This window comes from Scophthalmus maximus, chromosome 10, assembly GCF_022379125.1.
Source record: "Scophthalmus maximus strain ysfricsl-2021 chromosome 10, ASM2237912v1, whole genome shotgun sequence".
NCBI lineage: Eukaryota > Metazoa > Chordata > Actinopteri > Pleuronectiformes > Scophthalmidae > Scophthalmus > Scophthalmus maximus.
In genome coordinates this window covers 24,702,501-24,728,919 of record NC_061524.1, presented here as the reverse complement: position 1 = coordinate 24,728,919, position 26,419 = coordinate 24,702,501, and the positions used below count along the sequence as shown (strand labels likewise).

The window sequence follows — 26,419 nt, the reverse complement described above, 5'->3', positions numbered from 1 at the left end:
TAGGGGAGCATACTGAACGTATGCTGTGTGTTTATTTTTAAAAATCACAGATGCCTGCGCTGTTTGTCCGCTGTGTTCCTGTGTTAAGACCACCAATCATCTGTGCCAATTAAAACTTTAACTTCTCTTGCTCTGTTTTCTGTGCTGATAGATGATGACAGAGGCCAATCAGCTGCTAATTAGTTCAATCTAGAGCTGGGTTTTCTGAGTGAATGTGTGCTCTAACAGCAAATGTTTGTTTCTGTGTATTTATAACCTTCTGTATATATGCATTTATTCATATGCATGAGAGAGTTAAAATCAGCTTTTAAGATGTGCATATTTAAAGAGTGTTATCGTCCATACTTATGCATGTGTGTGTTTTTGCTAATTTAACATTTGCAGTTTTCTATTTGGCTCACCACTGACCTTGGTGGTGGTGGTGGTGGGGGCTTCAGTGCTCCTTGAAGAAGAAAAGAGGCTTGGGCCGCCCGCTGTAAACAAAGTTGACTTGCCGACAGATGGATTGAATGACAGAGAGGCTAACTGAGCCAGGAATGGGTCTGGCAGCATTGCACTGAGCAGAGAGAGAGGGAGGGAGAGAGATAGCAAAACAGAAAGATAAGGGGGGGGGGGGGGTGGACAACAGGAGAGGAGGTGTGAACAGGTGCACGGCCGCTGAAGGAAGAACCAGCAGATGGAGAGACGCACAGCCAGTTTAGTTACAGGAAGAAAAAAAAGGGTGGGAGGGAGAAGAGGAGGGAGGAGGGAGAGATAGAAACAGCAGAAAAAAAAGATCGGAGGAGAGATGAGGATGCTGTGCACAGATAAATGGACAGATAGATACAAATAGTGGCTGGGCAGAGAGTAAACGAATAGTGAGGCTACATCAGCCTGCCTCTGTGTTTGATGTGTTGGTTTCCTAAATTTGTGTAGCGAGATGGAGGGAGGGGTGTTTGGATGGGAGCGGAATGATTGACAGACTGATTCAACTTCAGGGTGATTACATCAACCCGAGGTTTAATACAAATGTGCTGAAACACGTTGAGGTACATGACAGAAGATTGGGTGACACTGTGTGTCGTCTGTTACACGACACAATTCAGATGTTCATTGTCCTCGGCATCACTGATATGCAGCGCAGCAAGTGTTCAATATGTTACTTTATTTTCTCTCATCTATTGTTGGCACCGGCGGTGAGATAGGCCTGCACAAGGCCTCTATCTCACAAACATAAACAAGCACACTCGCACATAGGCAGAAATCATCTTTGTTGTTCAGCGTATCAAACTGCTGAATATTAATGTGGTCTGATTGATGCAGTCTATCATAAATAGCTGTGGATCTGCTGGAATTCCTCCACAAAAATGAATAATTGCGAGTGTCACAATTATGAGCCAGTGAGATGTGTGTGTGTTGTAATTTTATAGTGCAGTATCAGTTCATTTCAACAACATTGCATCAACATCCAGTCTCACTAAATAAATAATAGTTGTTTGTACATTGTCTTTAGTAATCAATTTAAATATATTCTAATATCTAGATATTTTGTTAAATGTTAAATTGTGTATTGTATCTTAAAAAATACAATGGACATCTTTTTTGGTATTCCTGTTGATATTATTTATTTGATCCTCGTTACAATTAGTACATTAGTACAATTAGATGTGGCAGCTAATACAGAGTTCTGTGCACTTATTTTACATTTTTTGATAAAATTTAAAATGTATAGAAAATAATGTATATTTGGACTCTGCCATATGAACATGAATGTAGTTGTCGGTACAGGTTTTTCTTTTTTATCTCTAACTGAAGTGGTAATATTTGTCTCATTCATCTCAATCTCCTCTTCAAAATTACAGCGATCATGAATTTCTTACAACAGTCATTCTTTTTTTGTTGTTGCTGTGTGTTTGTATGTTTTGTACTATAGGCTGGGTTCGCAATTTGTTCACCTGTATGCTAATTTCACACCTGTTATTTTGCAGCACAGGATCATTGCAGAGCTAAAATATGAATATGCACTGATTTGTAGTGTTGTACTCTTTAGTATTCAATTAGTTTTTATGTATCAAACTTATATACATTTTCTGTCTTTATCCTTTTAACTTGGTAACAGAATGCTTCCAAAAAGTTTGAGAACTGCATCAGTCTTGTCAATGTTTTTAAGTTCCTTGAAATTATAAAAAATATCATGTATATATTTATATATATGTCATATATAATAATGTATTTGTGTGCGTGTGTTTGTATGACCTCAGTTTGTATGCATGTGTATTGGAGTGATTTTGTGTTTATTGGGAGAGAATATAGTCCCTTTCACTTTAGTCCTAAAAAGCAGTCAGTGGTGTTGGCGTTTACAAATGTCTTCTATTCCTCCAAGTCCACCGTCTGACTCCAATTTGTGCTCGTTCTCTGATAAACCGCGGCATTTGGTGGTTCTGGCATGGGATGCCTGCTGCACCATGGGGTGCTGCAAACTCTGCGCTTGGTCAGGCCCTGGCACCCCACATCTAATGGGCAACAGCTTGAATAGTGCCCACTTAGGCAGGCAGTGCGGACTGGGCCCCCTCTTCTTCCTCGCCACTCCAGCCAGCTATCCAGCCAGCCACCACCTCTGCCACCTCCCACTTACCCAGCAGCCACTTTACCTGGCTGCAGCCCCAGAGCCATTCCAGCCTACCTTAGGCCCCTGGCCCATGCAGCTCTCGCCATACTTATCAAGCTGTCCTACAGTGCATCAGGCCAGGCATATACAAACAGGCCCAGCTATACTCTAACTGAAAATTCACTCCATTGCCTCCTAGGCCCAAACAAAAGTTCCTGCCACAGGCAGCAACCCAGAGCCCATTCACCAATTAGCTGGAAGGCAGATTATTGTCCAGGGAGAATTATCCAGCTCCAGCCCCTCATATTCAGCCTCTGCTCTACCCGTTGCCCTCAGCGCTTGCTCCAGGGCTCAGCTCTAATTTAACTCTTTCATTTCAGTGCTCATCAGCGGCCATTTTGTGAGAGTATTTTCAAAGTGACATGTTGAATATTTTCGGGAGCACAAAATGGCGCCAAGGGAAGAACCGCGCAATTGAGCCTGACTTTCAGCTTTAACTTGACCCTGGATGAAGCTTTCATGAGCTTTTATCAACTCTCAGGCCTGACTGACCCCACCTCAAGATTGCCCCTCTCCCACTCAGAAGTCTTGAGTTTGTTCTTCTCTGTTTTGTACAAGATTATTTGGTTGTAAATGTTGGTTCAGCAGATAAGCAAAACCAAACAGATGCCAAATGTGTAGCTCTCTGTCTTTCGGCTTTCTATCTTCTTTTGCTTTTTTATCACCCTCCTTTTTTCACTACCACTCTATTGCCTGACTGCTGGAACTTTCTGGCGATCTGTCTGATGTTAATTGGTGGGTAAACAGGTCTGGTGTGAGCCCACCACCCCCCCAACCCCCCAGTTATACACAAACACACACACATAGGCATACGCAAATACACACGGCCCCCTGGAACCTTTTGCAGGACCAAATGGCTGGCAACGCCTGCCCGCCATCTCCCGCTGCGCCCTGGTGTGCGCTTTGGTGGCTCAGGCTGCTGTTCAAGCCCAGCGGGGGTTCATTCACTCACACACACATACACGTACAGACACACACAGTCTCCTTGTGTCCCCTGCACACCCGCCACCCGCTTTCACACCCCAGACAGCAGGACAGCAGGAGAACACACACACACACACACACACACACACACACACACACACACACGGAGGAACAGACAGACGCGGTCACTTTAGAGATGCAGGCCAAGCGCTGCAGGGGAGAAAAGTTTTCACTTAAACTGGAGAATTCTCTCTTCATTAGCGCCTTTGGACTTCAGGAAGAGTTCTGTTTATTTGTTCGATTTTCCTGTCTTTGTAGTTTTTCTCTTCTTTCCTTCTTTGTCTGTTCCTCAGTTGTTTGGGTACGTTTGGACTCACTTGTGTTGGAAAGTTTGGTTCAAACAGGGGTAACATGTCATGTTGTTCAAAGCCAGCGGGGATAAGCACCTTAGCCTGCATCTTACCTGCGCAATTCTGATATTGAGATGAGTGAAAGGGATATTTCATCGCTACCACAAATGTGAGCATTGGAGCTAAGAATGGTGTGTAAAACAAAGTCATACAGAGTCATAGGGGAAACACTGCAGTAATTGCTATGTAGACGGTCTTAAGTAGAAATCTACTAGAAAATTAAATATGACTGATAAACTGATGAAATACGTCACTGTGATGTTATCTGTGTTTTTAGCATGAGGGTGGAATACAACAATTTATTGGGTTGAATTATATTAACATAAATGAATTAGTAAATGCACACTACTTCTTGTAGTGTTCAGAGCTTTTCTCCTAGATTGGTCTGAAATGGAGGTGTGTGTGTGTGTGTGTGTGTGTGTGTGTGTGTGTGTGTGTGTGTGTGTGTGTGTGTGTGTGTGTGTGTGTGTGTGTGTGTGTGTGTGTGTGTGTGTGTGTGTGTGTGTGTGTGTGTGTGTGTGTGTGTGTGTGTGTGTGTGTGTGTGTGTGTGTGTGTGTGTGTGTGTGTGTGTGTGTGTGTGTTTTGTAGACAGCTGCAGTATCCATCAGGGGTCTTCAAGCTGACAGTGGCCTGACACTTCTATTCTTCTACCCCCTGAGTCTTTTTTGGTGTCCTTCCCTTCATTCTCTTGATGTACAGTGTGTGCTCTCCTCCTGCTTTCTCTTTCACCTCTGTGTTCATCTACATTGTTCTTTTCCACATCAACAATCTCCTTCATACAAATTCCCTCCCTTGTACCACAAACACTCGTCATGTTTGCTGCAATGTATTAGTAATGGCACTGATCAGCAGCTTATCCCAAATTATATGTATTTTGAACAGGTTGCTGGAATTTGCCTGATAACTATCCTCGATCACTTTGAAGACATTTATTTTTCCTACTTGTGTAAATCAACACTGATCCCAGGCATTTCATTTCACTCTTGCACATTTTATTATGAGAATGATTATTAAACATACTGCTTTCACAGCTGCTTACATTGTAATTGTAATTAATCCCAGTTTGAATTCATTTTATATTTATATGATAAAACAAATAAATACGTTTAAGTCAGCAGTTAGCGACTATTTTTTATGCTCCAACAAACAGAACAGGGGTAAAAAAAAACAAAAAAACATTCATCTCAAGCACAGACTAACATTGAGTTACACTTTAATTCTGGATGAAAAGGCTAAGTTATGAAGTAAAACTATGCATATAATGAACACCATGCTGCTTTCATATTTAAACAATATGCACATTTTCATAGAAAATAAAGCTAAATCATCATTATAAGGAATAGACAGATTAGTGATCAGGTGATATCCTATTGAATTTGTAATAGAGAATAGTTCATCTCTACCGTTTATCATAAGAACAATTGTGGTTTAAAGCGTCTTCAACAACCCCGTTCTTCTCCCCAGACAGGATCGAGAGAGCGCAGAACGGGCTCACGAGGAGGAAATGACCTCTGCGACCCTTTCAGCGCAGGAGAGGGAGAGAGACCTGGGTGCGTTGCTGCAGCAAACAGAGGCTCAACACCAGCAGAGAGGTCAGTGCTTCCATCCACAGCAGCAGCTCTGGTTTTGGATTCAACAGTGGCCACAGATGCTGTCCACTTGTCACAACTCACTGTCTTTTTCTCACCTCTCTGACTTTATCAAATAAATCAGATCCGATTAAGTATCTCTAACACCCACTTTTCTTTCGCCCTCCACAGTGCGTTCATTAGCAAACTACCTTCTAATTTCTTCCATGGTAGGGGCTTAAACTAGATGTTCAACGGATGTAGCTGCATGACGGTTTCACTGTGCCATTGCTCTGTCGTGTCTGAGATGGACTGTTTCCATCATGTCAAACAATAAGAATAAGAACTTTACGTGTGTGGATCTCTGAAAGCACACCGCATTAACAGCACTGCAAGTCCTTAGTGCAACCTGTGGGTCGAAATGTCATTAACATAAAGAACAAATGGTTTGATATGAAAATAGTAAAAATAAATAAATAAAAAGTCTGGCCACAGCAAAGCGATCAATGACTGCTACAAGAGGAGGATACGGGAAGTCTCCATCACTGTTGTGGATGAAAATATATGTGCCGTAATGGGTGATGTTGTATTTTTTCCTGGCATCTCCATGCATGCATGCTTTGCACAAGACACATGCCAACTGCATATTTTGCATCACAAAGGAGGTGTGTGCTCCCCTGGCTATTGCGCAACGACATTTAGCAGGTACATGCTAAGAATTATATTTTAATTTCAATTGCAGATTGACAGCAGATTTACAGAATTATGTCAATATAATTATGAGTTGTAATTTATAATTTTGCTTCAAACTAATATACTAAATATACAGTCCATTAGTGAAAAACTTGATTTGAATAACAGGAGACTACAGTAATTTCACATTTTCACTGTCTCCTACGAGAGGTCTGGACCACGCGTAAATTGCGTTTGTACCTGAAAGAAAATTCACAGTATGAGAAAATTGGTGAATGTGTCAAGTTCACCTAAATCACTCGTATGCACGACTTAATAATAAATCTGTTCATACGGATGGTTCTTGCATGAGGCCCTTTGTGCACATTTTTTTTCTTTTTCTTTTCCCATTGTGCAAATAGCGTTTGTGACTGCACCTTTGTTGTTGTAATTTCTATATGCTTTCAAACAGTTTTTCATAAATATGGTGCATTTGCAGAAGGAGATTATTTATTTTCCTTCTCAGGCTATACAGACTTTAGGCGAGAAGAGACCTAAGCAAAAAGTTAGTTTTGCTGTATGTTTAAGTTAAAATTGAGCCCAAAACTAATGAAATACACCACTGCACATTAAATATATCTGAAGTGGCAATAGATATCAGTAAATACATTTCACACTACAGACATTTCAGTCTCTGGTGGCCATCGTCCCAGCAGCCAGAATGACAACAGACCGTGTGCGGCAGCCATGATGGAGCCACATCCGGTGGACATTTGGGATCAGACTTCCCAAAGAGCAGCATCAGCCGAGAGCCAAGCACGCTTGAGAGCATCTCTACACAGCTACATAGCAGCAAGTTCTCAAATTTGCATATCAGTATGTTTACTGTAGGCAATTACTGTACACAGTAAGGCGTATTAGTTGTCTTACATGGATGGGAGGGTGATGTGAGGAATATGGAGCGCACAGTCAGATTATTCCAACTTGCAAGGAGCAAAAGAACAGTGTTGAACAGGCTCAGCAACAGAATCACAGCCCTTGAGCTGGGACAGTTACGGTCTCTTCCTCAAGGACGATTCAGCAGGGTGCATGTCTGCAGGAACAGGGTCTTGAACCTGCATCTTCCAGTTAAAGGATGGCATTCTTTCTCACTGTGCCACCTTGCTAACCTCCATCGCAACATGACCAGAGTGGGAAGGGATAGGCAGTAACGTATATCGTCTGAGCTGAACGAGACTGGGGGGAAGTGACCTCAGGCAACAGAACAGAGCAAAAAGAGCAAAACAGACGCTCCGAGAGGAGAGGAGAGGAGATGGCAGATAGTGGAAATAGCACGGCAGAGCAGAGAGAAGGTGATGGGAGCAGTGCAGAGAGACCCTGCTCAGAGATCCCTGTCTGCCTGCACAGCAGAGCTGCTGCTGCTAGCACATCTGTTGCACCATCTGGAACCCCCCCTCCAAACACACACACACAGGCAACACGCATACCCACCACCTACCCCTCCTCTCCCCCTCCCGTCCCCTATCTTTTTATTTACCTGTGGTTAACTTCAACAAACAGGAAACCTGCTGGTACACAGAACAAAGATGGAGGTTATAGAGGGAGGGAGGGAAGCGGGGTGGGGATAAACAAAGGGTCTGTTTCTGGCGCGCGTCGGCAGCACACATGTTGTCTAAAGAGAGCTGACATCAGAGCACAGCAGGAAACTGTGGATGGGGAGGGGTTGGAGGGGTGGACGTCCTTTAGTAGTTCGCATCACTTCCTCTCCCCGTGCAACCCAACAGACGAGCTGGATAATTAGCTTTCTTGCTCTCCAAATCCTGCCTCTCTGTCCATCCGTTTGTCCTTCCATCCATCCACCTTTTTTTTTCAGATTTTTTTTTTTCATGTTTCTTTTTTTGAGTAAATGCGTACAGAGCAGCCTCTAGATGATATCAGATATTTGTTTCCCACCCTGCCATGCCTCTTCCCTCCCTCATTTTTCCTCTGTTTGTTTCCAGTGCCAGTTCTGCTGTGTTTCTGTGTCCCAGGGTTCTTTTTGGACTACGCATGGCCAGACGCATTCAAAGCCTGTTCAGCTCATTAGCATTCTTCATACAACTTTTCCAGCACTGACCAAACTTTAGTTGAGTGAATGCGTTTGTGCACGCCTTTTGAGTAGTGTAGTTTGGGTTAATTCTCTGTAGCATCCAGTGTCTGCCCTCCATGCATTATCTATAGTAGTGATTTAAGACTGTATGGAGAGGAATAAAATAAGTCAGTAGTAACTCTCTATGGAGCAGCAAAGTGCAGCCAGCGAAAAACTGAACAATAATAAAAATTTCTCCCTTTGTATGTTATTAGCATTTCTGTAATGCGTAGAGAAAGATGTGCAGAGACAACATTTCAGCCTGCAGGTACAGTAAATATGCATCGCAACGCAGAGGTCCACCATTATAGCTCTTTCTCTACTTTTGATTTTTTTACCCCCACCCACAATATCTAGTATATGCAAAAAAAAAAAACTTCACAAGTCTGAGCCACTTTTCAAAGACTGCAAGTCCTTGGTGTTTTTGGTTTCAGTTGACTGTAACAGAATGCTGGAGCAGGTGGATCATTCCCCCTCTCCAAACGGCAGCCATTGTTATTTTAAAAGAGCAGACATATGTTGGAGAGCGGAACGTGGATCATTTCAAAGGAATGATGAAAGCCCAATGTTGGATTGTTCAGAAAGAGGCCCCCATGAGTGGTTGAGGACGTGGCTGGAAGGGTGCAAAAGAGAGAAAAAGCGATTTCAAACAGCAATACCCTCTCTTTCTCAGCCTTGTTTCACTCTACTCATGCTCTTTATATTTCCGTTCTTCTTCATACTTCTGTTTTTCTCAGCACATCTCCTCCTTTCGTTTGAACAGTTTCGTTTGCATTGTGAATGTCGACCAAAGAATCTTTTGGAATACATGCAAACAGATATATGTATTTTGTTTTTTGCTGTGGTATTTGTTGCAATACATTTCACTGTTCAGCTCAATGTAGATGTTGTTCTCTGGAATGTGAAGCCATACGATTGACCTCCTCTTAAAATGTACATGTTCACTGAAGTAGTCATGATGCTGCCAAAGCCGAGTTCTTTTTAACCTGTATTTTGTACCACTAATAATTTGTATCAACTTATTTTTCTCTTAAATGTAAATTAATTGAGAGCATGACTAAAATTGTGGGTCAATGATGTAAAGTAAAATGTATACATATACACATTTTGTATGCTAAATTTACATGAAAATGGTAGGTTTAACCCCAACCTTGACCTTGTTCCGCAATTTGATCTGTCAATTTTGAATAAAAATGATAAGTGAACAGTTTTTTTCCTCAGAGAATATGCAGATCACACAAACAGTCACAGTTTTTTTCTTTACAAGGAAACCTCCTGCCGTTTTATTACAGTCGTGACGGACACACAAACCGATAACACAAATTGTTATTTCACTTGACATTATGTTTTTGTTTTGTGCACTGTGCAGTTTCTGTTTAGTCATTACTGTCAGACAGTGTAGTCCTAATAAAGGCATCACTGTTGTTTTTTCTTTTATCTTCATGCTAATGACAATAACAGCATCTGTTGAGTTGCTGTTCTTTACATTATTCCTAGTGGAAGTAACATCTACACTGTTCTGTGTCCGTCCAGACTTTCAAAAGGAATTCCTTTCAAAATCCCTAGACTTTAAAAATTTGCGTGTATATGAAGTCCTGTTTTTTATCAAAGTTTTATGGTTATTCATTATATCAGTTTTGAGCCGACGTCACTGTTATTGTGTTACTAACGTGTTTGTCCATGACTTTGTACTGAAGTTATCTTTTTGCAGTGGAACAGCAAGATATGTTCAGTACTGATGTGAAGCAGGTAGAGCAAACAACTGCCACCACCGTTTTAGAAAAAGTTGTGGTTTAGGACGATTTAGACAGTATACTTAAAAAGTGTATTTTAAGGTATTAAGTTAGAAATGGTTACTTTACTTGGCTCAGTTTTATTTGGGCCAGGGTGAGGATTTACCAGAGATAGATGAAGACAGATACTGTATAGTATAGATGTACTAGATACTATAGATTATTAACTGATAATAAACAGTTTGACAAAATCTGATTAGACTTGATTTGGCTTAGTTATTAGAAAGAGGGTGGTGGTGTCCAGTGGACACAAAAACGGCTTTTTCTTTTTTTTGTCTCACCGTGTCTGAACCTCAGTACAGGCATGTATTGCTTGAACCTCTTTCAGTGTCTGTGCAGCTATAGGATCTTTTAAAGCTGCACAAAGCCCCCTGTAATGGTTCACCTCACTTAACTGACCGCTTTCCCATGACTGGTTGCAGTTGGAGAGCTGGATGGTCTGCTGGGTTCCCAGAATGCGTTGATTAGGAAGCTGAAGGAGGAGTGCTGCAGACTGGGGGCCAAACTTGAAAAGCTGAAGGAAAACAGCAGGTCAGCATTTTCTGTTTGATCCTGCCCTCACAATTTCTTTTTTTTTTATGAACATTCAACTTTCATTCCCTCACACTTGCTCATTGTGTTATTTCTGACATCCCACCTTATGCATTTATCCATTAAAAACATTTTTGTACAGTAAGTTAAAATGTATTTGTCTGTTTGTCACTGGTTTGCTCCATCGCTCAGTTGTTTATTCCCTCTATCTGCTGGACATCCATGTCATCATTTCATGAAGCATCATCTATCCAGGCTGATTGGACAGAGTATGTCAACACACTACATACTGCTTTCCAGTCTGACCTGTTTTCTCGTTAACCTGATGCTACAGTAGTCACAGCAGGCCTGCACAGCCTCCATCTGGGCCGCCTGTGTGTGCGTGTGTGTGTGCGCGTGTGTCAGTGACCCTGGGCCCAGTTTCCTGTCAGCTGTTGGAGCTGTGTTGCACATTAGTCACATGACAGCCCCCAATCTGGCCTTGCCATACCGCTCTGGCCTCACCAGCTACAGGACACATGCACACAATACACACACTGAAGTACGCTGTGTATTTTCTAATGTATGGAGATCAATAGTACAGACACATAAATGCACCAACTACCACCTTGAATGTGTCTTTATTTGTTGGATTTCACTTGCCAGCTGACTCAATGCTATGAAGTATGTGTGTGTAATGTAGTTTAGCAGCAGTGTGGTGTTGGTGTGTTTTGTGCCTCAGGCTGTTTGAGCTCCTGGAGTCTAAGCCTAGTGTAGCGGTTAAAGTCCTGCTGGACGGCCTGAGTCGGCCTGAGCGAGGATAAACTGAGACAGTTGTAGCAAGTCGAATAAGAAAACTCTGATGAATTGTTCCAGAAGTTAGCCTCACTGACAGAGTCTCACAGTGTGAGGCCTACCGCTGCTGATTGGCCGGTTTCGGTTTGTGAAGCGGAAAATGGGGTTCAGGGCGTCCAGTCAACCAATGGTAAAGATTCATACCACATAGTGTAAATACAGCATCCGGCCAAGGACCTTCACTGGAGGTCATACTTGTCTTTCTTTTTCTCTCCACACTACCTGTATCTTTTGCTGCCACAAAATAAATCGGCAAAATACTGAATAAAAAAACAAGAGGGTTTTGTTTTGCCATCAGTCAGTTTCTTTTGAATGTGAAAATGTTGTCAGACCTTGGATCCCACTGTAAATGTCCTTAATCGATTGCATAGAAAACTCTGTGGCTCAGGATCTAGAGCAAGTCGGTGGTTTGATCCCCGACTTGGACAGTACACTGAACCAGAGATTTTAAATACAGCCTGGCAAAATAAAGGTGTAAAAAAAACCCCGAGATGTTTGTTAACATGTAAGGAAATTATTGCTAAAGAGGTTTGGGATAAAAAAGCTGTTTATTTTATGCATTGCTTAGGTTACGTATTTCATCTTTTTTTGCCTATTACATTTGTTTTTGTCTTTCTTTTGTATTATGTCATAAAGCATTTGTGACATAAGTTGGATAGATATGTTGGACAGACTTACTACCATGCAAACATTTCAATGAAACACTTTCCAGCATTTATTCTGTTAAATCATATTGTGGTTTATTGTAAGTCAGTAAGGACATTTTCAACTGTGTGTGTGTGTGTGTGTGTGTGTGTGTGTGTGTGTGTGTGTGTGTGTGTGTGTGTGTGTCTGTGTGTGTAGGAGTGAACTTGAACAGGTGGCCTTGGAGAAGCAACACCTAGAGGAGTCAGTCCAAAGTCTGAGAGCTCGCTGCTCCGACATGGAGGAACAGTGTGTCCAGCATGGTCGTATGCACCAGCGCATGAAGGACAGGTGCGCAAATAAACATAAAACACTCAACTGGTCATACTGCACATAGAGTGAAGTTACATATTCTGACATCTTTATCACATAATGGGGTCGTTTTGGGTTTTTCTATATGGTTTGATAGCAAAAAAAGAGCAGATTTATCCAACAATGATTAGTTAATTCCGCAGTCAAGGTTACGTTTTCAGTAATATTCTTAATTTTTTGTTTATATTACGGTTTTGTTAGTGTAGTTAGTCTTTTTTAGTTTTTTTAATTTCTTTCTGTTGTGGTTCTATGGCAGCAGGCCTTACAGATAAGTACAGCCTTCTTTTTCATCTAATGCTGCTGTCTGATTAGCGGCAATTTTTTCTATATCCGTTTGCACAGTCAAACTGTTCTGTACAAAAACCGAAACCTTTTTTTATTTCTTCATATATTACACTCGGATTGAAGACTCCCTTCAGTAAATTGTGGTGATCCACTATACCTGCATTCACGCCTAACTGTTGGTCTTAATATGATGGTGTCAGGTGCTTATATATCAAATTATTTATTCATGGCTGTGTTGCTTCACACCTCCATGGTTCAAATGAATAATTAAGATAACAAGGAGGTATTTCATGATAAATTGTGACTGCTATGGTGGCATCTGCAAACCAAAATACTATCTGGTGAGGAAGTAATAGTGCAAACCGACTAAACTCAAACTGATGCTCTTAGTGCTCTTTGTGAGAGTGGGGAGTGATAACGGAAATGTTGACCTGCATGCTGCAGCTAAAACTTCTTCCATCTTTGGCTTATGCTAAAGTATCTGTACATGTGTGAAGAGTGTGTGAGCTAGTTGCGGGGGTCTTTTCCTCCCCGAGTTTGGAGCCCAGTTGGTGTGTGGCTCCACAGGGCGCCTGGCATAAAGCCTGGCTCTGCCAACATGGGACAAGGGTGTGTGGGTGTTGTTGCCCCACTGTGCAGGCTCTCTTACCCCCCCCTCCCAAACTTCACCTTACTCTTAAACACAACCAAACACACACATACACACACACTCGCTCACCCTTCTCTCCTGCTCCATCACTGACACCACATATTGTCTACCACCCACCGGTGTTAACCTGTCGACAGTCAGACGCTGCCAAAAAACAAAGTTTACCAAGTCACAGCTGTCTCCTGGTTGTGCGCGACTCTTTTTGTGAGTTTCATGGAAAGCAAAACAATCTAAGTTGTCAAGGAGTGTGAAGTATGACTATTCTGTATGTTTCTGCCCATATGCTATGGTGGCATTGTTTGTGTGTGTGTGTGTGTGTGTGTGTGTGTGTGTGTGTGTGTGTGTGTGTGTGTGTGTGTGTGTGTGTGTGTGTGTGTGTGTGTGTGTGTGTGTGTGTGTGTGTGTGTGTGTGTGTGTGTGTGTGTGTGTGTGTGTGTGTCTGTCTGTGTCTGTGTGTGTGTGTGTGTGTGTGTGTGTGTTGCTATTGCATGCTCTCTGGAGGTTTAGCAGAGTAGGAATCTGGCTGCCAAAAGTAGATTGGCTGGGAAGTTGGCACCTAACTTCTCTCTTCTCCCATCTGAACCATCTCCCATCTAATCACTCTTGGCATTTAGTGAGTTTTATTTTCTGCTTTTGACACTTAGTTGGTTGATGAATCCACATGATATTTAAAAATCTCAAGAGTTCAGTTCTACATGAGGTCACTTTTGGAGTGACTGTTCTACCACTTGACCAGAGATAATTCTACCGGTTAAAAATGTATATGTTCGGGAATCCACGGAGTGAGTTATGATCAGCAGATATGCCTATTTTTGCGTTTTTAATGTATTATTTTTAGGAGGTAAGAAGGTACAGCACTGGGATGAGGGAGAGACAGGGAGGCGAGTGAGGTATGACTCACATTTACGATGATCCATGTTGCAGCTGCTTAGTTTTCCTCCATGTGATTGTATTGCTGGTACTCTGGTGGCAAACTCTAAAGCTGGTGTTCTACCTTCCGCAAATATGATTTATCGAATAGGCCTTACCTTTTAGAAATAAAAAAATAGATTCACAGTATTTAGTAAAAGAGATTTTTGTCTCTCCACAGTCGAGAAGTGCTGCTCATCGTGAAATCTGTTGTGTTTCTCTGTAATATTGTGCGGTCTCGACCTCACTATGTAAAGAGTTAATGTGTGTTGTGTTTTGGCGCTATACAAATAAAATTGAACCTAATTTAATATTCCTTAGGGCGTTGTTGTAGAGACAGGAATGAACCTTGTGTTCTCTTATAGAATTTGGTTGCTCTCTCTTCTGTGTGTGTGTGTGCGCACGCAGTTATATTTATATGCATGTGTGTACATTCATGTACAACCGGTATATCAGCCTTTTCATATGTTACTGTTCACATGCTTACACGTTCTTGTAAGTGTGTCTGTGTGTGCATCCATACGTTGAGTATATATGAGTTGCCCCTGCAGGCCCTGGGTGGTTGATGGGCGCCCTGCCGTGACGCTCGGGGGTTAAGGTGTACGTGTTAACAAGCTGGTGCAAGTGGGTTCAATATCCAGCGCCCCGCCCCTCCCCACAGCCTCTCCATCGGCCTGCAATCTGTGCTGCGAAGAGCGGCAACAGCGCACCACGCACAAAACATTTGGAAAATCAGCTTGATTTATTTTTACATGGGCGAGCTTGATTGCCAAACTACACAGGGGTTTTAGCACACAATGTTTTTGCTGCACCATTTAATTATTTATTTCACTTTTTCTGTGTTGCTGTGTTATGAAATTAAGGCATAGAATGGAGGGTGAAGAGATGGAGCAGGTGAGCAACGAATTAGGGAAGATGCAAAAGACAATTATTATAGATTATTCATCCCAAGGTTATATGTCTGTTTTTATCAGCAGTGTGAGTTAAAAAGTGATGCATAAAATGTTGGTTCATGCAAGTGAACACAACTGGAAATGTTAGCAGCATCAATTTTATTTTAGATCTTCAAACCATTTACAACTTTATTTTAAAATCTTTATTTGATCGATAATTTTTTTATTTAGTTATGCAGTTTTCTGGTACAGTACACAAACAAAACATCGCTTATATTGATATCATTTAAATAGATTGTTCCTCAGTGAGGAGAGGAAATGTTTAACACAAATGCAAAAGAACAAATTACAGATGTAAAAAGAAATATGCAGGGAATAGATGTGTGTTATTTTACAATTTATTTAAAGACAAAAAGTCTTATCTGATTTGTTTATATCATTGGAAATCTTAAAACAGTTCTGACAAAAGCAAAATCTAAAGTGCTGATTAATGTTTAGGAAAAGGCTCCTGGTGAGAACACCGCAGTGAAGAAGATCTTATCGATAAATATCTGGAATGCTAAGGAACTATTATTATTCATACTCGGTTAGCAGTTCTTTTTCTCAGTGTGAACAATCCTTTAAATAATGAAATATGATTGATTTATTGATTAATATCTGGCTCGCAGCATTAGTTCTCATTGCAGCCACAGTATTAAAATTAGAAAAGACACAAGAGAGAAAGAAAATGTAACTCCTTACTGTATTTTTTAAATTTGGAATATACTTCACTACTTTATTTCTTCATGATTCACATAAAAAAAGAAAATTCTATCTATCAAGTCTATTCGTGTGTATATTCAAATTGATTTCATTTATATATGTATAAATATTTAAATAACTAATGTAATAATAATAATAATAAATTGTATTTATAGAGCACTTTTCATTGCTAAAAGCGATCTCAAAGTGCTAACTAATGACTGAATGTTAGAAGTCCAGTCCTTGTGTATACATTTTTCAAAGATATATATTTTTCCCCCACTGATTGAGTTTGTTGGACATAAAAATGGAGAGACAAAGGTTTGCTGTGACTTCTTAAATGCTTAAAATTGACATCCCGTTTTTCAACCATAAGCATCTTCCCCGTGCTTTCGCCCCCTCTTCTCTTACCTCAGCATCTCCTTCCTTTTCTCATTGCTTTTCACTTCCCTTTCCTCTTTGCCCTCCTTCTTTTCTTCAACTTTTCTCCCCTCCTCTCTTTCTCCGCTCCCCCCTGTCTCCTCGTCCCCTTTGCTTTCTGTAGCAAACACTATGCAACCTTTCCTCACCCTGCAGCTGTTCGCAGGCTGTTTCACCAATTATCACTATGCATGTACACACTTAGGTCACATACACAGACTCTCTCTCACACAGACACACACATGTACAACAGACCAACATAACACCAACACTTGCTTAACCACACATAGTGACAACAGTGTGTGTGTGTGTGTGCGCGTGTAGCTCACTGTGCAGCCCTTTAAGGAGAGCAGCAACATATACGCAGATGTGCCTGTAGATCCACAGGCTTCACTGGGCCATATGGCCTCCACGAAGAAAGATGGTGCGTGCGTCTGAAGGAAGGCGGAGGAGGGATGGAGGGCCATGTGTGGCATGAGCTGTGCAAGCAGTTGTTGAAATGTGTGTGTGTGTGTGTGTGTGTGTGTGTGTGTGTGTGCGTGTGCGTGTGCGTGTGTGCGTTTGTGTGTATGTGTGTTTGCACCAGAGGCTTCAGGAGATTGGTTAATGGAACAAATGGTCGCGGCGGGCCGGGGAAGAAGGAACAGGCTTGCTGCTACCGCAGGCGAACAGCAAGCCTAGGGCGAGGGCTGCTTCATCTGGGCTCCTGCCATACAAACACACACACACACACACACCCTCTGTCAAACCCTCTCCTCACCCCCCACCCCTGAACACACTGTACTGCCATGCCCCAGAAGCAAAGGACGCTCCTCGAAAAACTTTTCATTTGCAAATTAAGTTGGCAAGGGCTGCGACGAAGAAAAGGGGACAGCTTTCATTTATCTCATCTGTGTATTGTGTGTGTGTGTGTAAATGTGTAAATGTGTGTGCGTGAGTGTGAGCGCATACAGGAATGTTTGTGAGTTGCATCTGAGTGTGTGTGATCTGAGAGATATCGAGACATAGAGGGATGGTAAAAGAGTGAGATACCACAAAGAAAATGAAGAAGGCCCAGTGTGAGCTGCAGCTTTTACACACTTCACATTCGTGTTCCACAGATTTATATCAACATCACTGCTGTCGCATTTCTGCTGATTACATATATAGCGCAGTTTCTTTTTCCTTGATTTTATTTTTCCGGGAACAACAGCCCCTTTACTTTATCGTGTGGTCTTTTTTTCCTGGAAGAAAGGTTTTTACAGAAATTGCAGAAAAAGAAGTTCAGGCACAATAAGATGTTAAAAGTAGTTGGCGGTTGGTGGTCTAACAGTTGACATTTTCCAAATGTATTCGATGCCAGATAGGAACAGTTTAGTCCACAGTTCAATACTGCAATCCTTTCATTTGTCACTCGTGCTCGTGTTCTCACCTCTGGATGGCGCTGATCAGTCGTCCTCCCTCCTCTTTCATCTTCCTCTCCTTCCCCTCTCACCGTTTCTGTCTCTGCATTGCCCAGCTGGCTTCGGTAGCCAGGAGCGAATGCAGGGCGGCCTGCTGAAAGAGCATTGTCAAACGGTGGCTTTACAGCTCTGTCACACACACACACACACACACACACACACACACACACACACACACACACACACACACACACACACACACAGACACACAGATTTGCAGCTCAGATGTCAGGCTGTAGCCAGGGGCTTGCAAGCTGGAGCGTTAACTGTGCGAAGCGTCACATCGCAAGCCCCAGTCAGTGACACTCGCTAACACTACTTCATAAAACTACAGCTAGAAAACTCGTGCAGAAACACCTGCACCTTCCGTGGAAAAATTGTCACAAGTAATAAGTGAAACACTTTGAGAGCAGGAAAGAGTCTGCAGGCCTCATGGCACCAAACACATTGACATTGAACCGATGTGTAACAAGCTGCAGCGGCACTGAGACCAACAGTGACTAAATGACGGCAGAGACGACTGCTGTGCTCACATAGGGTTATCTACATCTTGTTCTTTTTTTAATAACTAGCTGGCAAGTCAAAAAATAAATAACAAATGTTAACCAACACGGGGCTCTGCAGTACTCAGAAAAGTTCCACTAGACCGAACACCAGTTTTGATCTTTCGGGGTATACTTTGAACAGATTAATTGATTTTCTCCATTTATCACTTAAAAAAAAAAAAAGAAAAAAGAAAGAAATATATATATATATTCTATTATTGTATTTGCCTCCCTTAATTTTTTTATTTAGTTCTTCATTTAGGCATTGGGAAATATGGAGTTAATGTAATTTGATGCTACAAAGATGGCGTCAAACATCTGGATGAAAATGGCCTGCTGTGGGGACATAGGACAAATTATATCAAAATAAGGAATTGTATAAAAAACATTTGAGTAATGTAATAGAATTTGAAGGTTTTAAAAAGGTTTGAACCATACATCAGGTCTGTCTGTTTGTAGCAGCAGCACATGCAGCTGTGTGTCGAGCCAAAGCTCAGTAGAACAAATGTTTCAAATAATTCTGTAATTTGTACTTTATTTTATCACAACATTTGTACATGATACTGGTGTGAAACAACAACAAAACATAATACAAGTGTTAAGGGCCTTCAATAATATTTCACTTCTTGCAGCTTTATGACAGATCCTGCAACAATCATACCACAGTGCTGTAGGTTGACTCCTGTCATCCAGGATCAGTTGTTTCATCTGATCCTATTTTAACATCCTTGTGTCAACCAGTGGCCAGTTTACAAATCAATGTATGGTTACATCTACATTCTCCCTCAGCAGTAATGTTACTCTTACAACAGAAAAAGATATTTATTCATCAATTTTCTATCTTAAGTGACCATTTGAATTTGAATCAAAAAATGCAACAGCACACTATAAGAAATGTAGAAGTAATTTGTTTAGTTGTTTTTGTTTAATTCACTTGTATATTTCTTTTAAAGATTTATATTCTTCAAAGGATTAAACCCACTGATGATTGCTTACAAAATGAAATTGTCATGAAGCCATCTTCACTCACCTAAAATCAGTTGCACATTTTAGACATTAAATCTAAAAGAAAATTAGGATTTAAAAAAAAAAGTTACTAGTAGCTTCATTAAAAAAAAACAAATGTCCAACAGATAGGAAATTATCACACACAAGAGCAACAAAAAAATAATTGATTAAACAGATATAATGTCCACATGAAAAACAAATATCAGAAGGAGTCTTGAGAAGTGAAGTTGAGATGTGTAGAGGTATGTCACTGTGTTATGTGTTATTCCCACCGCCAAACTCCTGTCTCTCTCCAGGGACATTCTGACTGATGCAGGTCAGAGACTTTAAGGTTCTATGGACAGCAGTTCAGAAATGTCTTTTTCACTATGAGCTGCTCAATGGGTGAAAACTAAGACTTTGTGGTTATGTTTGATTTCTTCGTTGGTCTGTATGTTTTAAGTAATGGCTTTTTTGCTTCTCAGTGGCAATGAAAGAGAACTCGATAACAGCGAGGGAACGCGTTGTTGTTTTCATGCCGATCAAAAACACACACAGTGTCAGCAATCGTGTTCCCAAGCCAAATGTACATGTTAGCAAGAGCAACAACTGGCATGACAGGTTGGTGCAGAGGAAGAGGGTACGGCCTTCGGGCGAACACACAAACACAAACACATTCACATTCTTGAGTGCAGTCGTGTGCCAGCAAAGATGTAGCTTGAGCGCTGGGGTGTGAGGGTAGCAATGGTGGGCCTTGGATCGGGCAAAATATGGTTTTGTGTGTGTGTGTGTGTGTGTGTGTGTGTGTGTGGCAGCTGCAGCCTTTATGCCCCTGGCAGTGTTGTTGTAACCAGGCAAGCCAAGGCCGTCTGCCTGCATGCGTTCTTCACCCCCTAGGCCACACACACACACACACACACACACACACACACACACACACACACACACACACTATATTGACTATCTGTGTTCACTTTTTCACTTTGTATCATATTGTTACCGAAACACAGTTAATATCTGCGCTCTAATCATAGCTCTAATGTTCAGTTTAACACAGATTTGCTTTGCTTCATTTTTCTTCAAATAAAGGAAAACATTTTAATCTTTGATCTTATAACGTCCCTCATTTGAATCCTTGCTGAGTGGTTATATTTGGAAATACACAGATTATACAACAAGATGTTACTCTTTGACTTTGTTCCTGTTATTTTGATATGTTCTGTCCAGTATATATATTTTAGGGAATTTCCTAAAGGGGGCGGCTCTAAAATAATTGACATTGTGTCAAAGTAGTGGCTGCATTGTCTGTGTACACTTGATCACAAAGTGGAGTGTAAACTTTGCGTGTAGCAGTTTACATATCACAGCTCAACAACCAACGTGGCTCAATATCTCAAAATGGCAGGTAAACTTGTCTGCGTTAGGATGCTCCGTCACCTTTCGGGTTTAACACTTGAGCCTTTCAGTGTGTGATATTTTTAGTCTAATAATTTAATTTAATTCCAGATCTTTCTCAATTACTTTCTCTCTGTTTCTCGAACATGATATTAGCACTTTCCCCTTTGGATCATGCCTTTAGGAGAAAGGCTTCCACCTGTAAATAAATATGCAAACAGACAAAAACACGCACCACAGAGTTTAGACACTAGCTGTGGGCTACGACTGATGTATACCACAGAGAGGTACTGTAGCTGTGTGTGTGTGTGTGTGTGTGTGTGTGTGTGTGTGTGTGTGTGTGTGTGTGTGTGTGTGTGTGTGTGTGTGTGTGTGTGTGTGTGTGTGTGTGTGTGTGTGTGTGTGTGTGTGTGTGTGTGTGTGTGTGTGTGTGTGTGTGTGTGTGTGTGTGTGTGTTGTAATGAATCAGCAGTCAACAGAGAGGGCTGCGGTTAGAGGTGCAGATTGTGAGCAGAGTTTGATTATCGGCCTGTCGGGAAATTATCGCAAACAGCCTCCCAGCAAATCCTGTGTTTATTATGTCTACTGGAGAGTGAGACACACACACTACACGACTCTTGTTGTTTCAGGTTTTTGTTAAAGCATGATTGAGGAAATAATTTCTGTCTAGGTGTTTGTCGTGTGTGTTTGTTGTCAGTAAACTGTGGGATCCAGCAGGTGGTACCCTTCCACCCGGTCGCTCTCCTTCTCTAACCCTCTGCCCCGTCACAACCAGCTGTCTGCCAGAACAGCAGTGGGGAGGTGGACCTGCAACTGGAGCCTTCAGCCTCTTTGTTCCTCCACCCCGCCTTTACCCCGTCCTGAATCTCACCACCAACTGCAGATCCTCTTCACCTAAACATCCAGTTATCTGTCTGCACATCAGCTCATCATCAATCCATCCAAGCTTCCTTCCTTCTTTACCTGTACCTGGCAGCGGGCAGCGGAGAGCCAGCCTAACCCCGTGTGTGTGTGTGTGTGTGTGTGTGTGTGTGTGTGTGTGTGTGTGTGTGTGTGTGTGTGTGTGTGTGTGTGTGTGTGTGTGTGTGTGTGTGTGTGTGTGTGTGTGTGTGTGTGTGTGTGTGTGTGTGTGTGTGTGTGTGTGTGTGTGTGTGTGTGTGTGTGTGCAGTGCCTGAGCATTAAGCCATATTAAGCCCTAATTAATGAGTGTGCCAGTTGATAGAGGCCAGTTATTGGATTTTCTGGTTTAGCTGCTGGAAGGAGTGCTACTATAATCTCTCTCTCACACACACACACACACACACACACACACACCTCTGAGGGAGGGTATGCAAGGTGAGACAAGAGGTAGATCAGAGCATGTGTGTGGGTGGTCCAGGTATTACTCATGTTGTGGGGACCTAAATCTTATTGCGGTGATCTGTCTTTCCTGTGGGGACAAAAAGCAAGTTGGAAATCAATGAATTTGAAGGTAAAGCGATGTTTTAGGGTTAGCCTAAGGGTTAGTTGTAGGAAAGTAGCAGTAATGGTTACGGTCTGAGTAAGTCTCCAGGATAAGACTGTAAGCCAGTGTAATGTCCTCTGAAGTCATGGAGATAAACGTGCGTGTGTGTGTTGTATAAGCAGGCCAGAGGTTGGCAGCTCTTTGGCCAAACGGAGTGTGTGTCAGGGTCAAAGCTTTAGTTACTGCATTACATAAACGTGCAGATTACAACCCTGCAACAGCTTTAAACATTGTAGGCCACGACCTGACTGACTGGCTAGCTGGCTGATTGCCTGTTGTGTTCACTTACTGAGAGGCTGGCCGATCTTACAGCTTACTGACATATCGCTATAGTGTTTGGACGTCGTCCACCAAGCAGGTTATGTTTTCATGTCCCTGTCTGTCTGTCTGTCTGTCAGCGGGTCTTCTTGGAATGTTCCAAGGAAGAAACTCTAAAATTTTGGAGCAGATCCAGATAAACGGGCGGATCTGTCTCAATTGTTGTAAAGGGTTGTAGGTCTTATGGACCTGGTCACCGCGAGGTGTCACTCAGTTACCCTCTCCTCAGTCGTCCTCCCACTAGCTGCAGCTGTGAAGGGGCTTTGGGCTTGTCTTTGACTTGGACCAGCAGAAGGAGAGTTTACTTTCACTTTCACTGAATGTTCTGTGTTACCGCCTTTATTTGCAAAACACTTGTTACACTTGTGGCAACGAGCGTCGTCTCCATCCATTGTACTTGGTGGAAGTACAACCAGATTTTCGACTGGTCCCCACTTTGGGGCAATCGCCACACGGATCAGGCCTGCGTATGTGACCGATGACATCTGAGTTTATCGATACTGCGGCCTTTTAATGATTAACTCCCGGGGCCTGTTTAATGCCAGTCATTTCGGTGCCCATCTCTAACTATCATAGCCTGATTTTTTTCCCCCACCATCATTGGGCAAAGAAGAAAACCAGCGTCAGAGCCAATTAGAGACGAACGGCCCGCCCCTTCTCTGCCTCCGATTGGCCTCAGACCGTGGTTTTCTTCTACGCTGTATGCTGGTGGGAAAAAACAGACAGACCGGACCAGCTTAAAGTTAGCAGACCGGTGCGACCAAGTAGACCGGTGCGATCTTTTAGTGACTTTTGGTGACACTCTGGAGCCCTGCATCAGCCTTGGTGGAGGTATGTGCTCTCCAAGTGCACTTGTACTTCACAGTTTTTACAATTTCGTAGAGTTGGTGCTACTCTTGTTAAGTGTATTTCTATTTGATTTGAGATTGAAAGGTTTGAATGTGTACATGCAGGAAAGTCTAATGAAGGACAGAAGAAAAGTAAGATAAAGCATTTTTGAGCCTCTCGAGGTTAAAAGTTGGACTATGTCTGTTTTTCACTTTGATTTTCATTTGCTCTCACCACTCATCAAGGGTCAGTTCATCCAAATCATAAGCCTCTAACCAGTTTTTTAAATATCGGCTGCGGCATCTGTTCTGCTGACTCCAGGTACATCGCAAAAATTTGAATATTGTGAAAAGGTTGTGTTTTTCATCAGTTATTTATGAAAATGAAAGTTCTTAAACTTCTCAGAATATTGGAATATTTCATTTAGATTTTGAGCAAATAACCATTCATACAGTTTAAATAATGTGTATCTTAGTTCAGTACATTCAACCACAATCATGGGGAAGACTGCTGACCCGACAGTTTATCAGAAGATGATCATCGACACCCTCCACAAGGAGGAGAAGTCACAGAAGGTCCTCGCTGAAAGGGCTGGCGGCCCGTAGAGTGCGGTATCAAGCAAAAGGGATGACTGCAGCCTTGAGAGGGTTGTCCAGCAAAGCTGATTCAAGAACGTAGGAGTTTCATCAGGAGTGGACTGAGGCTGGAGTCAGTTCATCAAGAGCCACCACACACTTCAGGAGATTGTCTACAGCTGTTGCATTCTTAGTATCGAGCCACTCCGGAGAAAAAGAACTGGACTGTTGCTCAGCGGTCCAACGTCTTCTTTTTAGATGAAAGTAATTTTTGCATTTTATTTGGGAAATCAAGGTCCCAGAGTCTGGAGGAAAAGTGGAGAGGCACAGAATCCAAGCTGCCTGAAGTCCAGTGGGACGTTTCCACAGTCTGTGATTACTTGCGGTTCCGTGTCATCTGCTTGTGTTGGTCCAACTCACCTGACCTGAACCCCATAGAGATTCAGTGGGGTTTTTTCAAGAGGAAGATGAGAAACCCTCGACCCAACAATACAGACGAGAAGTAGGCTGCTGTCAAAGCAACACGGGCTTCAATAACGTCTCAGCAGTGCCACAGACTGATCGCCTCCATGCCACCCCGAATTGATGCAGGAATTCATGCTAAAGGAACGCCGACCAATATTTAGTGAATTAACGAACATACTTTTCAGAAGTTGGACATTTCTGCGTTGTTAATCCTTTTTTGATTGAGTTTAGGAAAGGATCCAATATTAGAGATACTGGATTTTAGATTTTCACCTGTGGTTACACCCGTATATAGATCGACACGGACAATGTTTATGGATAGAGATGTCGTTGATGAATTTTTCAAAGCGCAAATGCTGGGAGAACCACAAATGAAGTATCACTCTGTCCTTGCACTGATGTGGCAGCAGAAAACTTTTACGCTCTCTATTTCTGACCTTTAGATCCTCCACTGATATCTCCTGCACTTAGTGCATCTTGTGTCTTCAGTCACAGCGGGACTCTATATGTGTCTGTGCGTGTGTGACGCGGCGGTGCCCTGCTGTGCCATGCCGTGGTGCTGTGTGATGCCGTAGGACAGAGGGTGGCTGGTCAGGACAGCTTGGCAGCCGACTGCAGAGCACCAGGCAGGGAGGGGGGGGGTCCTCGCCCTCGGCCCCCAGGACTGGACACAGCCTCCAGGGCTGAGATAAAGCGGCCAGCAGACATGTGTTCGAAGAGAGGGAACGCTGAGAGAGGACAGGTTATAGCTGGGTGTACGAAGGGAGTGCTGATGGGGATGGAAACTCATGCTGGGACATTTGAGGAGGAAGAGAGTTCCTAAAAAAGAAAAGGGGGGGGGGGGGGGGGGGGGGGGGCAGAGTGAGGACAATGTGGGGTCGTGGTGGGAGCAGAGCAGATTGTGGAGGATGTTGGCTTCCCCCGTCTGTCACACACAGGCAGCCCAGACACTGCCAACATGACCAGCAGGGCAGGGGCATCTGTCTCCCCCCTAGCTACCTCTCTCCGTCTCCCTCTGCCCCGAGCCACAGCGCTCTTCATCCTCCTCCTCCTCCTCCTCTTTATCACACACAGTTTCCCCGCCTGCCTTGTCGCCCTCTGGACCTGTTGAAACAGTGACAGACCAAGTGAACGGCGATTTACTCTCGATACACAGTGCAGTGGTTTTCGAAGATTATTTCTTTGTGATATTTCACTTTCCAACAGATTGTTCACATTTCGATTCTCTCTCACAAGCTGTGAACAAGCACGAAGCAGCCGTGAAGAGAACAGGCTCTGTCAGGACGGATGGTGGATGGGAAGCCTCTTTGAACTCCAGCTCTCTCCACAGATGTTCTAGTCTGAGCTCTGGCTGGACAGTCGGACACTTGTCCTCAAGCCACTCCAGCGTCGCCTTGGCTCCACGCCTCAGGCCATTGTTCTGCTGAAAGGTGAACTGTCAGTCCCGGGCCGTGTGCACTCCAGAGCAGGTTTTCTCTCCCGATGGGGATGAACCCCAATCAATGTTACTTCACCAATAGACCATATCAACCTACCTAAAATAGAAATGTTTAAACTAAGAAAGTGCTGTATAATGAACAGTCTCTATAGTGCGATAGAACAATAAAATCCCAAATGGACCAGCCGGTGTCAGCGCTCCTGTCCCTGAGACAATAGATGACATTGCGGCCAATTTACCTGATAATGCTGTTGACATTAGCCTTCATCAATGCACAGTTTTCCAGAATGTCACCAGGCACGAATATTGGGATTTAGTTCTTGCATGTTTTGTGTTGTTGTGCATGTTTAACAGTGGTCAACTGTGCAGTGCAGTGTGTAAACCTCACACACCGACACCTTAAGAGACGTTCTTGCGACAGTTGCTGGCGCCGCTGGGCTTTAGCCTCCTTGGTAGCGTGTCCGTCTCCCATGCAGGAGGTCGGCAGCTCGGGATAAAAAAAAGATGATCAGCATCAGTA

General features: G+C 42.7%; 1 protein-coding gene across 2 annotated transcripts in view; it reads left to right on the top strand.

Annotated features, from left to right (window-relative positions):
• sdccag8 (SHH signaling and ciliogenesis regulator sdccag8) overlaps window positions 1-26,419 on the top strand; it is a 49,982-nt gene that overhangs the window by 21,087 nt on the left and 2,476 nt on the right. The window contains exons 14-17 of one of the 2 annotated variants that reach the window (XR_004784517.2): window positions 5,447-5,574; window positions 10,566-10,674; window positions 12,352-12,483; window positions 25,698-25,891. Coding sequence is in view for 1 of the 2 variants with exons in the window: in XM_035605250.2 (XP_035461143.2) it covers window positions 5,447-5,574; window positions 10,566-10,674; window positions 12,352-12,483 (369 nt within the window). In the remaining variant the exon portion in view is untranslated. The remainder of the gene's footprint in view (window positions 1-5,446; window positions 5,575-10,565; window positions 10,675-12,351; window positions 12,484-25,697; window positions 25,892-26,419) is intronic. The other variant, XM_035605250.2, reaches the window with a different exon arrangement.